Here is a 10,734-nt window from a genome sequence, read left to right on the forward strand (position 1 = left end):
GGTGTGGGTGATGGTGGGGAGCAGGGCTGGGAGACATCCTGACCAGGACATAGGTCCCACTCTTCAGGGCTCTGGTGCCGTTGGGGCTGGGGTGAGTGTTGCCCAAAGGGCTGTGCACCCCACCCGTTCGCTGTGCCAGCAGAGCAGGGTCAGGCTGCAGCCTTCCCCAGCATGGTGGTGGTGCTGCCCCTGTGATGGGTGTGGTTGTACTGGTCCCAGCTGAGACTGTCTGTGGGTCCTGGACAGACAGGGCTGGACCAGGCCAGGTCTCTGCTTGCAAGGCTGCATTTTGGACTGTCTCTAAAAAGAACATTTCCCCTCCTGTAGCTACGCAGCTCCTTCAATAAGGCCTTTAGCATCAAGAAAGGCCCCAAATCAGCCTCATCCTACTCAGACATTGAGGAGATTGCCACGCCAGACTCGTCAGCCCCTTCCTCCCCCAAGCTACAGCATGGCTCCACAGAGACTGCCTCGCCCTCCATCAAGTCCTCCACATCCTCCTCAGTGGGCATTGACACGGCTGAGTACGTGGGGTCAGGGAGGGCCAGTGGCAGGGGCTGCAGGCTCCTGCCAGAGACATGTGTGAGACCTGATCTCTCCCTTGGCCCAGGCTCTTCCAGGCCCACAGCGAGGGTGAGCCCGAGAAGAAGGAGGTGTCAGAGCTGCGGTCAGAGCTGTGGGAGAAGGAGATGAAGCTGACAGACATCCGGCTGGAGGCCCTCAACTCAGCCCACCAGCTGGAGCAGCTGCGGGAGACCATGCACAACATGCAGGTGAGGACCTTTGCCAGCAGCCTGTCTGCTCTCAGTACCAGGGTGCCCACAGTCCCTGCATCTCACCACTGTGCTGCACCCCAGGGTGCTGCTGGCGTACAGCTCCTTACACTGTGCCCTACCTTGTTCTGTCCCAGCTGGAGGTGGATCTCCTGAAGGCCGAGAATGACCGTCTCAAGGTGGCCCCAGGGCCTTCAGCAGTGCCAGGTTCTGTTCCCAGCCATATCACGAGCACATCGGCCTCCTCTTCACCACGGCGCTCCTTGGGTCTCACCCTTGGCCATGCCTTCAGCCCCAGCCTGGGGGATGCAGGTAGGGGTGATAGAGCTGCTGGCAGATGGGGGAGGGCTGGGATAGGGAGGAGTGTGTATGGTGGCAATGTGCTGCTGCTCACCTGGAGTGAGCAGGGGATCTGTTGTGCTGCTGGTGCCTCTGTCAGCCACAGCAGGATTTGCCTCCGGCTGGGCATAGCCAGGCCCGGTGGCTCGGCTCTGGCTGGCACAGCCCCACTGCTTCATCCCCAGACGTGTCCCCCATGGATGCTGTCAGCGCTGGCACCCAGAAGGATGAGCTGACACTGCGGATTGTGGTGCGCATGCCGCCCCAGCACATCATCAAGGGGGTAAGTGTGGGCTGTCTGGGGAGCCTGACCTGTTACCATGTCATGGCCCTGACAAAGGGGCAAAGGATGTCTCCTGTGGCTGGATGTGGTGCTGCAGCACTGCACACTTCTGCCTTGGCTCCTAGGACCTCAAGCAGCAAGAGTTTTTCTTGGGGTGGACCAAGGTGAGCGGGAAGGTAGACTGGAAGATGCTGGATGAGGCTGTCTGCCAGGTCTTCAAGGTAGGAGCATGAAGAACACTCTTTAGAGAGCCATCCTTTGACACTGCTCCACAAGGCCTGCTACTCCCTGGCCCAGGTCCTCCCCAGCTCTCTTGGAGCTGCTCTCTGCCGGCCCACAGGGGCACTGACAGCCCTGTCCTTCTCCATGTAGGATTATATCACCAAGATGGATCCCGCCTCCACACTGGGGCTCAGCACTGAGTCTGTCTACGGCTACAGCATCAGCCACATCAAGCGGGTGCTGGACACGGAGCCACCGGAGCTGCCTCTGTGCCGCCGGGGCCTGACCAGCGTCGTCATGACGCTCAAAGGTCAGTGTGGCAGAGGGGCTCCATGGCTGTGTCATGTCCCTGCTGTCTCAGGGTATTGCGGGGTGTGAGTGGGACCCTTAGCCCTCCTCTGCCTGCAGGCTTGAAAGAGAAGTGCGTGGACAGCCTGGTGTTCGAAACACTCATCCCCAAGCCCATGATGCAGCACTATATCAGCCTCCTGCTGAAGCACCGCCGCCTCATCCTCTCGGGGCCCAGTGGCACCGGCAAGACCTACCTGACCAACCGCCTGGCCGAGTACCTGGTGGAGCGCTCGGGTCGGGATGTCACCGAGGGCATCGTCAGCACCTTCAACATGCACCAGCAGTCTTGCAAGGTGAGGGCACAAAGCAGTGTCCCTGTGGGCACTGGTGCCGTGGTCACCGTGGTCGTCATGCCACGACCCTACACGTGACACCTGGCCTGTTTGTTCCAGGATCTACAGCTGTACCTGTCCAACCTGGCCAACCAGATCGACCGGGAGACGGGCATGGCGGACGTGCCGCTGGTGATCCTCCTGGACGACCTCAGCGAGGCGGGCTCCATCAGCGAGCTCGTCAACGGTGCGCTCACCTGCAAGTACCACAAATGGTGAGAGCCTCTCTGCACCCCTGCAGCGCAGCCCCGTGGCACACATGTGCTCCCCGCTGCTGCCACTGAGGTCACTGGACTGTGGGGATGAGGCCACACATGTCTGCTGTGCTCAGATCAGCTCTGCCTTGGGCAGGGGTGACTCAGAGGCTTTTTCTCATGAATCTTATCTCTCTGTCACTCACTCAGCCCATATATCATTGGCACTACCAACCAGCCTGTGAAGATGACCCCAAACCATGGCCTCCATCTCAGCTTCAGGTAGGCATTGTACATCCCGGGGATCAACCTTGTGGGGTTGGGGGGAACAGAAGCCATCACTTGCACCTGGGCATTTCTGTTGTCACATCCTATGACTGGGAACCCTGATTAGGACTGAGTCCCGTGCCTGTCCCTGGCATCCCAGAAGGACTTGATATTCCCCAGCCTTAGGCAAATGCAGGGTGGGGATGCAAGGAGGACCCCAAGACTGTTGGGGAACAGGGCAGCTTGTGTGGAGACCCAGTCCTGACCACTGGAGTCCTTCCCCAGGATGCTGACCTTCTCCAACAACGTGGAGCCGGCCAATGGCTTCCTGGTGCGCTACCTGCGGCGGAAGCTGCTGGAGTCGGACACGGACATCAACGCCAACAAGGAGGAGCTGCTGCGGGTGCTGGACTGGGTGCCCAAGCTCTGGTACCATTTGCACACCTTTCTGGAAAAACACAGCACATCTGACTTCCTCATTGGTACGGCCTTGCCTCATCTTCTTCCACTGCTTGGGCTGCAAGGAGCCCTGGGACTGGGACCAAACTGTCCCAGAGGAGCTCTGGGGGGCTGATGTGTTCCCTTTTTCTCCCAGTCCCACAAACCACAGCTGGTGGGTGATGCATAGAAGTGTTTCTCTTCTCTGGGTGGTCTTTGTTCCTTTGGGAGCTGTCACTAGGGGTGTCAGCCAGGGCTGCCTGTCCTCCCAGCACCCTTCCTTGAGCATGGAGGAGCTGAGTTTTCCCACATGGATCCCCCAAGCCTCACCAGGCATTTGGGGGATAGACTGAACTTGGCAGCCCCTTTCCTTGCCTGGGAGATGCTATCTGCCTGCTGTGCAGGTGGATGGTGCCTAGTCACTGTTCCCAAGGGCACCCTGCCAGCCAGGTATGCCCACCTCAGTGCTGTGAGCCTTGGGCCCAGTGACTGGAGGGGGGGACCCAGTTCCCATTTCCACTGTCTGCCTTCCTCCACAGGTCCCTGCTTCTTTCTGTCCTGCCCTATTGGAATTGAGGATTTCCGGACCTGGTTCATCGACCTGTGGAACAACTCAATCATCCCTTACCTGCAGGAGGGGGCAAAAGATGGGCTCAAGGTAGCCAGTGCTGCTAGCACATGGGAATGCAAACCAGTGCAGGGACAGACACACCGATGCAGCCATCATGGATTGGGGGGAGAGAGGAGGCACTGGGATTGTGGGTGCAGGAGACATCTCAGTCAGTCCCTGTGGCCTGTGGCTATTGTGGGACATAGCACTGTCCGGGGGGGCGCAGGGTGCCACAGTGCTGGCTCTGGCATGTACTGAGGAGGTGGCTGCCACTTGCTCCCTGCCACAGGTCCATGGGCAGAAGGCAGCCTGGGAGGACCCCGTGGAGTGGGTGCGGGACACCCTGCCCTGGCCGTCAGCGCAGCAGGACCAGTCCAAGCTGTACCACCTGCCCCCACCCACCATCGGGCCCCACAGCGCCGTGTCCCCCCCGGAGGAGCGCACCGTGAAGGACACCACGCCCAGCTCCCTGGACTCGGACCCACTGGTACGCTGGCCAACGGGGGAAGCTGGCAGAGCAGGGTAGAGCTTTGCTTTCCCAGCTAACTCTCAGTGTCAAAAGCCTGATTTGGGGATGCAGAAATACTTTGTGCTCCCAGGAGGAGCAGTGGGGGCAGGGTGGTGGACTGGCAGGTGGGCTGTACACCTGACACGTGGTGACGTGCCAGTGAAGGGGCACAACATGACACTCCACAAGGCATCATGTCCACCTGCAGAGCCACAGACAGGTACACACGCATGTGCTTCTACATGTCCTGATTTGTCACCTGGAGAGGCTGCTGGCTGACCAGCTGCCACAGGTGACAGCAGCTGATGCTGCTTTGGCACACTGAGTCTTGAGCATTCCAGCTATGCTCGAGGCTGCATCCTGGCACAGGGGAGGGATTTTGCAGCATCTCTGGGATTTGCTTTAACCTCTAAGGAGCTTCCCAGCAAGGCTGGTTTGGGAGGGCAAGGAGGGCCAAGTGGCCTCCCCAGTCACCTGTGGGCCTCCTGTCCCCACAGATGGCCATGCTGCTCAAGCTCCAGGAAGCTGCCAACTACATTGAGTCTCCAGACCGTGAGACCATGGTGGACCCCGACCTGCAGTCGACTCTGTGAGGCCTGGAAGTGCCAGCCCAGGTGGAGGGGAGCTGCTGCTGGGCTGCTCTCCTTTTCCTTTGGCATCCAGGAGCGTGGGGCTGGCGAGCAAGCGGAAAGGAGAAGAGCAGGACTCTGGCATGTCCTGGTGGAGCCTGGGGAAACTCAGCTCATCTGTGGAAGAGCGCGAGTTGCCATCTCCCCTCCCATCGCTGGGGGTAGGAGAATCCTGGTTTCTCTTCTTGGTTTTTTCTGTCTCTATTACAAACTCTTGGGCTTTGGGACCAAGGCGACTGCTGAGACTGAGCTCCCACTCCCAGGAGCTGCAGGAAGGCCCCTGTGTGGGGCAGGGACCCCGCAGGGGCCACCTGGGCCACAGCTGGGGGCACAGGAGGAGCCAGGGCTGCAGGATGAGCACATGGGCTCGAGGGGCTCCAGCTCCCTCTGCATCTGCTGGGCAAAGCCACGAGAGCCTCCACTGTGGAGCTCCCACCCCGTGGCAGCCAAGGGGAGCATGGCTCTTGCTGCTCTCTGTGCATTCCCTGTTCCACCTGCACCACAGCCGCTGTGACCAGGACAGCCCAAAAACCCTGCTTTGGTTATTTTATTTTGTTTCCCCTGCCCCCTTTTCCTTTTGCCGAGTCCAGACTTTGCTTTGGTCCCTTTTTTTGTTCTGGTTCTTTGCTATCCTGGCCTGGAGCCTGTGGCCTGGTGCCTACTGCTTCCCTGGCAGCAGTGTCCTTCCCCTTCAGTTTCTTTTGCAGCTGTTCGTATCACCACTCAAACCACCTCTGTCACAAAACTGGTGCTCACTTTGGCTTCCCTGCCAAACTTGCGATGCTGACGATCTCCAGTCCCTGAACCCACCTCCTGGGGCCACACAGGTTGGCTGAGATGGGACTTGGAGGCCAGTGTGGAGGTGGGTGGCAGCAGGAGGCTCCCAGAGCAGCCCTTCACATGGCAACTCCCTCCTCCCCAAAGGCACAGGGCATCAGGACGGTGTCTCCCACCAGGCTGGGATGCCACAGGGCATCCCCTTCCATAGGTACTGGGACATGCGGGGGCTGCTGTTGCTGCCCCATCCCTGGGCAGCTGGATGCCATCCCTGTTCCCTTGGTAAAGGGGGGCCGAACCAGCCTCCCATCCCCTTGGTGCTGCCAGGCCTGGGGCTGTGGGTCAATGATCCTGGGGTTGCTCCCCATGCTGCCTGCTCCCCCTGGCCCTGTGCCTTCCTGCAGCCTGGCAGGGTCTGTGTTGGTGCTCTGGGGCATCTGGAGCTGCTTTGTGTCCTCCTGGCCTTATCCCGCATTGTCAAAAGGCCAGACTCCATGGAGAGGGTCAGCCCCAGTGCTGCCATGGTGCCTTAATACCTGGCCATGCGGGAAGGGGGCATGTGGGGCTTGGGATAATGCTGTCACAGCCTGCTCCAGCTCCAGTGTCCTCTGTCCCCAAAGCCAGGATGAAATGAAGGTGCTGGCACTGTCCAAGCTGGGACTGCTGCCTGCAGCACCCTCACTGGCCTGTCCCCAGCCATGGCTGTGGGGTGCCCTGCAGGTCCACACCCCTGTCCTGTGCCCACTTGCGCTCTGGGGCACCCCTCCTCCCTGCTGCCCTCCAGCTCAACCCCCACATTCATCCGGGGTCCTGGAGAGACACATGCGGAGAGGAGACCCCAGGGCCAGATCAACTGAGCCCACCCTGTCCCCAGGCTCTGTCAGGCTGGGGACTGGGCAGCCTCAGCCCCCTGTGCCGCGGCTGGTGGGGCCTTCAGGGACGCCTCACACCCCTCTGGAACGGGCATCTCCCGCGGTGCCCTCGGAGGCCGCCGACGCCTCTGCCCTCGGTGCTCTTGGCCGGTGTGTCCCGCCTCGCCACCCCATGGTGCTCACTTCTCCCACTTCTCCGTAAGACAGCCTCCTGCTGCCACCAGGCCGGCCAGCCCGGCCTCTTCCCTCGGGGATCTCTGGGATCTCCTCCCCATGCTGGCTTGGGCGTTAGGGCTCTCTATTCACCTTCTCTTGTGTTGCTGCCGTCGAGGACTCGCTGTACATAGATCCGTCGTGGAACGCCCTGTGTGGGTTGGGGGGGCCTGGCCCTGCGCCTTGTCCCTGGTTTTGGGTTTTTTTTGTACTCTGTGATGACTGTGCTGTGCTGACTTCTTTTCTGATTGTATGAGACTCTGGCCCAGCAGCCACTCGAGGTTAGCAGTGAGGACCCAGCTGCCCCCTCCAGCCCCTCGCACCCTCCTTGGGACTCTGGTGCCCAGGGTGGGAAGGGACTGATGCACCTTTGGGGGCTGCCCTGTGCCCAGGTGCCCTGAGGAGTCCCATGGGATAAGGGGCAGCCTTGCCTGAGCTTTCTTTTCTGACACCTCCAGGGAGCCACCTAAACCTGGACCAAACTGTAGCTGTCCCCCACTGCTGAGTATCCCCTGGCCTGGGTCCTGCAGGTTTGCCCCATCCCTCCCCAGATCGGGGCTGTCCCTCATCCCATCACCTCAGCCCCGGCAGCTGGAGGTGAGTGGCTGGTAGGGGTGTGATCCAGGAGGAATCTCCAGGGGCAGGAGAAGGGCCATGCCAGCAGGTGGGCCCTGGGATCAGCAGGGTGGGGGGGTTACCTGGCCAGAGGGGCCAGGTCCTGATGGATTCCTCCTAGCTTACACCAAGCACCTCATGTCCCCTGGCTGGCAGCTGTCTGGGGGCCACCCCTGGCTGTGGGCTGAGCCCCTCTGTCCCCAGGGAAGGGGTGCAAGGACTGCACTAACTCATCCTCCTGCAACCTCCAAGGGTGCCCACCACCCCAAAGGTGCCTGTTGTCCCCAAAGGTGCCCATCACCCCACAAGGGTATCTGCCCCCTCCAGAGGTGCCAGTTTCCCCCAAAGGTGCACATAGTCCCTGGGAATTCCCCTTAGGGGATGGAGGTGGGTGATGCCAGCGCCTCACCCTCCTGCCCCCTCGAGCTGCTGCTGCCTGGTGGCCTGAACCTTACAATTTTAGCTTTTTTCTATTAAACACAAACAACCTTTTTTAATTAAATAAAAGATGAAATGGACAAATTCCTGTTCTAGATTATCTGTGTAATTGACTGGGTTTTGTGTTTCTTAACTGCATGGTATTCCTGCCGAGGGGTTTTATAGCACTTTTTAAATTTCTCTTTAAGATTTTGGTCCAGATTTCTACTGCTCTCGCCTGTCTGTTTTTTGCTTTTTCCTTGCACCCTCCACGTTTGTAAACTCACTCCATTTTATACCTGATGTTGAGACCCAGCCCCACGTTGTACATAGCTGCGGGAACAATCATAGGGAACAAACAAACACCATCTGGACTCCTTCCACGATTAGTTGTTTTTACTTCAAAGAAATTTTAAAACAAACATAAAAGGAAGCCAGGAAAAGGCTTGAGGATATTCTGAAAAGACACAAACAAATCCAGCCCTGCACCAAGTCAGCTCCTGCTGCCCACATTGCCCGCACCAACTGGCATGTCTCTTCTCAGTCGTCTGTCTAACACCATTGGATTCAATAAAGTGATCTCCTGTACTGTTGCCTCCTGTCCTGTGTCTGTGGCTCTGTTCCTCTGGCAGAGGGGAGGGCAGTTGTACACATCATAGAATCATCTGATGCTTTGGGTTGGAAGGGACCACTATTCCGGGTTGCTCCAAGCCCTTGGCCTTGAACATTTCCAGGGATGGGGCAGCCACAGCTTCTCTGGGCAGTCTGTGCCAAGGCCTCACTTCCCTCACAGCCAAGATTTCCTTCCCAGTATCCCATCTTAGCCTGCCCTCTGGCAGTTTGAAGCCATTCCCGCTTGTTCTGTCCCTCCAGGCTGTTGTCCCAAAGTCCTCCAGCTCTCCTGGAGCCCTTTTAGGAACTGGAGGAGGCTCCTAAGTTCTCCCCAGGGCCTTCTCTCCAGGCTGAACATCCCCCATCTCTCCTAGTCTGTCTCCAGAGCAGAGGGGCTCAAGTCTTCAAAGCATCTACCCTGTCCTTGGTAGTTGCCTTCCTGCAAACTCTGGGAAGGGAGCCTTAGTAGAAACGCTCCTGGGTTGAGATCTTAGCTGTTTTGCAGGATGCTGGGAGTTGTTTTAGGGAGTGGGGACCTGTCTCCCAAGCACACACTCCTGTAAAGTCTGGGGTGGGCAGAAATGCTCAATTGGGATCTTTGCAGTTCAGGACATGGAAAGCAGAGGTCCCTTTCCTGGGGCAGGAGAAACAGGTCCTACCCGAGGTGAGCAGGGGGAAGGAGCTCTCGGAGTGGATGGGTATTCCCAGGGCCCCTTTTGCCTCCCATTTGAAAGGACACGACAGTGACAGATGCCACATCAGCACAGGGGGACAGAGGTGGGACGGTGTCCCTTGAGCAAATCCAGTTGCTCTGCCCTGCAGCAGAGCACGGCTAGGGGCTGAAGGAGGCAGGGAGAACCCGGTCTTCCCGCGGCGCCTCCAAATCTGTTTTCCCCTCCGGAGAGCGATGCTGGAGCGGGGACAGATGCTCAGGAGCCGTTAATTAATGACGGCATGGCCATGAGCTGTAAGAGGCTGCAGTGGCGGACCCAGGGCCAGGAGAGGGCTCTTCCCATCGGCTCCGGCTCTTCCCGCACGCCGAGTTCACACGAGTTCGTTACCTTGGGTGCGGTCCCGGACGTGGAGAGTGGGACCGGTTTTGGTGACGCCCGGGACCTCGTCCGCAGAGATGTGCCCTGTGCCTGCAGCCCGACCTGTACCGACTCCAAGGCCTGTGCAGGCAGCAGAGCAGGCGGGGGAGGAGACAGGGGAGCAGCAGAAGGGTCCCACGCATGGTGACTACAGGAATTGCCATGGTTCAGAGCCAGGGGAATCGGTCCGAGCCACGGGGTGGGAGGGGGATGCAGAAGGACCACACCGGTATGATGCTGACGCTTCAATTCCAGACGGACTCCTTCTTTTGGGAACACTCAGCCGCCCTTTTCAAGGGTGTTGAGCAGGGGAAGACAACCAGCACCCCTGGGTGCTGTAGTGGGGGTATGGCCCCCTGCAGGACCCTTCCCCTGCCAGCAGTATCCGGTGGCAGCTCGTGCCTGTCTCTGTGATGTGTGTCGGGGGCTGGTGCAGGGCTGGGAGGGGGTTTACTGCAGCAAAACTGGTGTGTGCAGAGGTTTTGGGTGATGCAGCTCCCAGCTGGGCTGAGATCTCGGGATCCCCTCCCTGCTCCAGGCGCCACCTCTCCAGAGTGTCTCTGGCTGGAGAGGCTGGAGCGGCTGGAGCAGCCGGTCACCTCCCTGTGTAGCTCAGATGCTCTGGCTGTGACACTGCGACCAGGAGCTGCTGGAATGGAGGTGGCAGACCCTCAGCTGGGGTGGTTCGGGGTGAGCCCACAGGGTCCCTGTCCCTGGGTGATGTATGGGGTGTAAGGGGTGTCCAAGAACTCCGTTTCCCACTGGAGACTCTGTTGATGGGAAGGGGATCCCACAGCAGGGGCAAAATTGTCCCCACACGGCCCTCCACTCCCCACTCAGGCTCCTCACTTGAATCCCACCAGCTTTTTCCTGATGCTTTGGCTCTAAAACCAAAGCTGGCTTCCCAGGAGCCCTCTGGATCTGGGGGAGGCACGGTGGAGGTGTCACCACCACAGTTGCATCCAGCGCCTCTCTCCTGTGGCCGCAGCAGGGACTGGTGGGGACGGCAGGTCCCAGTGGCAGTGGTGGCGGCAGTGGTGGGTGACTGGTGGGTGCTGATCTGGGCAAGGTCACTGGTCAGAAGGGACCAGTGTGCGTGACCAGTGCTAGGCGATTGATGCCAAGTGTTTGGTGTTGGTGCCCAGTATTAGCGCCTGGTATGAGGTGCAGTCCGTGGTGTCAGTGCCAGGT

At 59.4% G+C, this 10,734-nt stretch overlaps 1 protein-coding gene across 4 annotated transcripts in view; it reads left to right on the forward strand.

The window, feature by feature from the left end:
- NAV1 (neuron navigator 1) overlaps nucleotides 1–8,433 on the forward strand; it is a 74,235-nt gene extending 65,802 nt beyond the window's left edge. For all 4 annotated transcript variants that reach the window (XM_063418342.1, XM_063418344.1, XM_063418343.1 and 1 more), the window contains 13 exons: nucleotides 328–524; nucleotides 611–773; nucleotides 911–1,085; nucleotides 1,298–1,395; nucleotides 1,521–1,616; nucleotides 1,768–1,927; nucleotides 2,026–2,261; nucleotides 2,361–2,515; nucleotides 2,705–2,776; nucleotides 3,047–3,243; nucleotides 3,739–3,857; nucleotides 4,099–4,296; nucleotides 4,815–8,433. In XM_063418342.1, coding sequence (XP_063274412.1) covers nucleotides 328–524; nucleotides 611–773; nucleotides 911–1,085; nucleotides 1,298–1,395; nucleotides 1,521–1,616; nucleotides 1,768–1,927; nucleotides 2,026–2,261; nucleotides 2,361–2,515; nucleotides 2,705–2,776; nucleotides 3,047–3,243; nucleotides 3,739–3,857; nucleotides 4,099–4,296; nucleotides 4,815–4,910 — 1,962 coding nt within the window. In that variant the 3' untranslated portion in view covers nucleotides 4,911–8,433. The remainder of the gene's footprint in view (nucleotides 1–327; nucleotides 525–610; nucleotides 774–910; nucleotides 1,086–1,297; nucleotides 1,396–1,520; nucleotides 1,617–1,767; nucleotides 1,928–2,025; nucleotides 2,262–2,360; nucleotides 2,516–2,704; nucleotides 2,777–3,046; nucleotides 3,244–3,738; nucleotides 3,858–4,098; nucleotides 4,297–4,814) is intronic.
- Nucleotides 8,434–10,734: the final 2,301 nt, after the last annotated feature.

The sequence above is a fragment of the Prinia subflava genome, chromosome 23, assembly GCF_021018805.1.
Source record: "Prinia subflava isolate CZ2003 ecotype Zambia chromosome 23, Cam_Psub_1.2, whole genome shotgun sequence".
Classification (NCBI taxonomy): domain Eukaryota; kingdom Metazoa; phylum Chordata; class Aves; order Passeriformes; family Cisticolidae; genus Prinia; species Prinia subflava.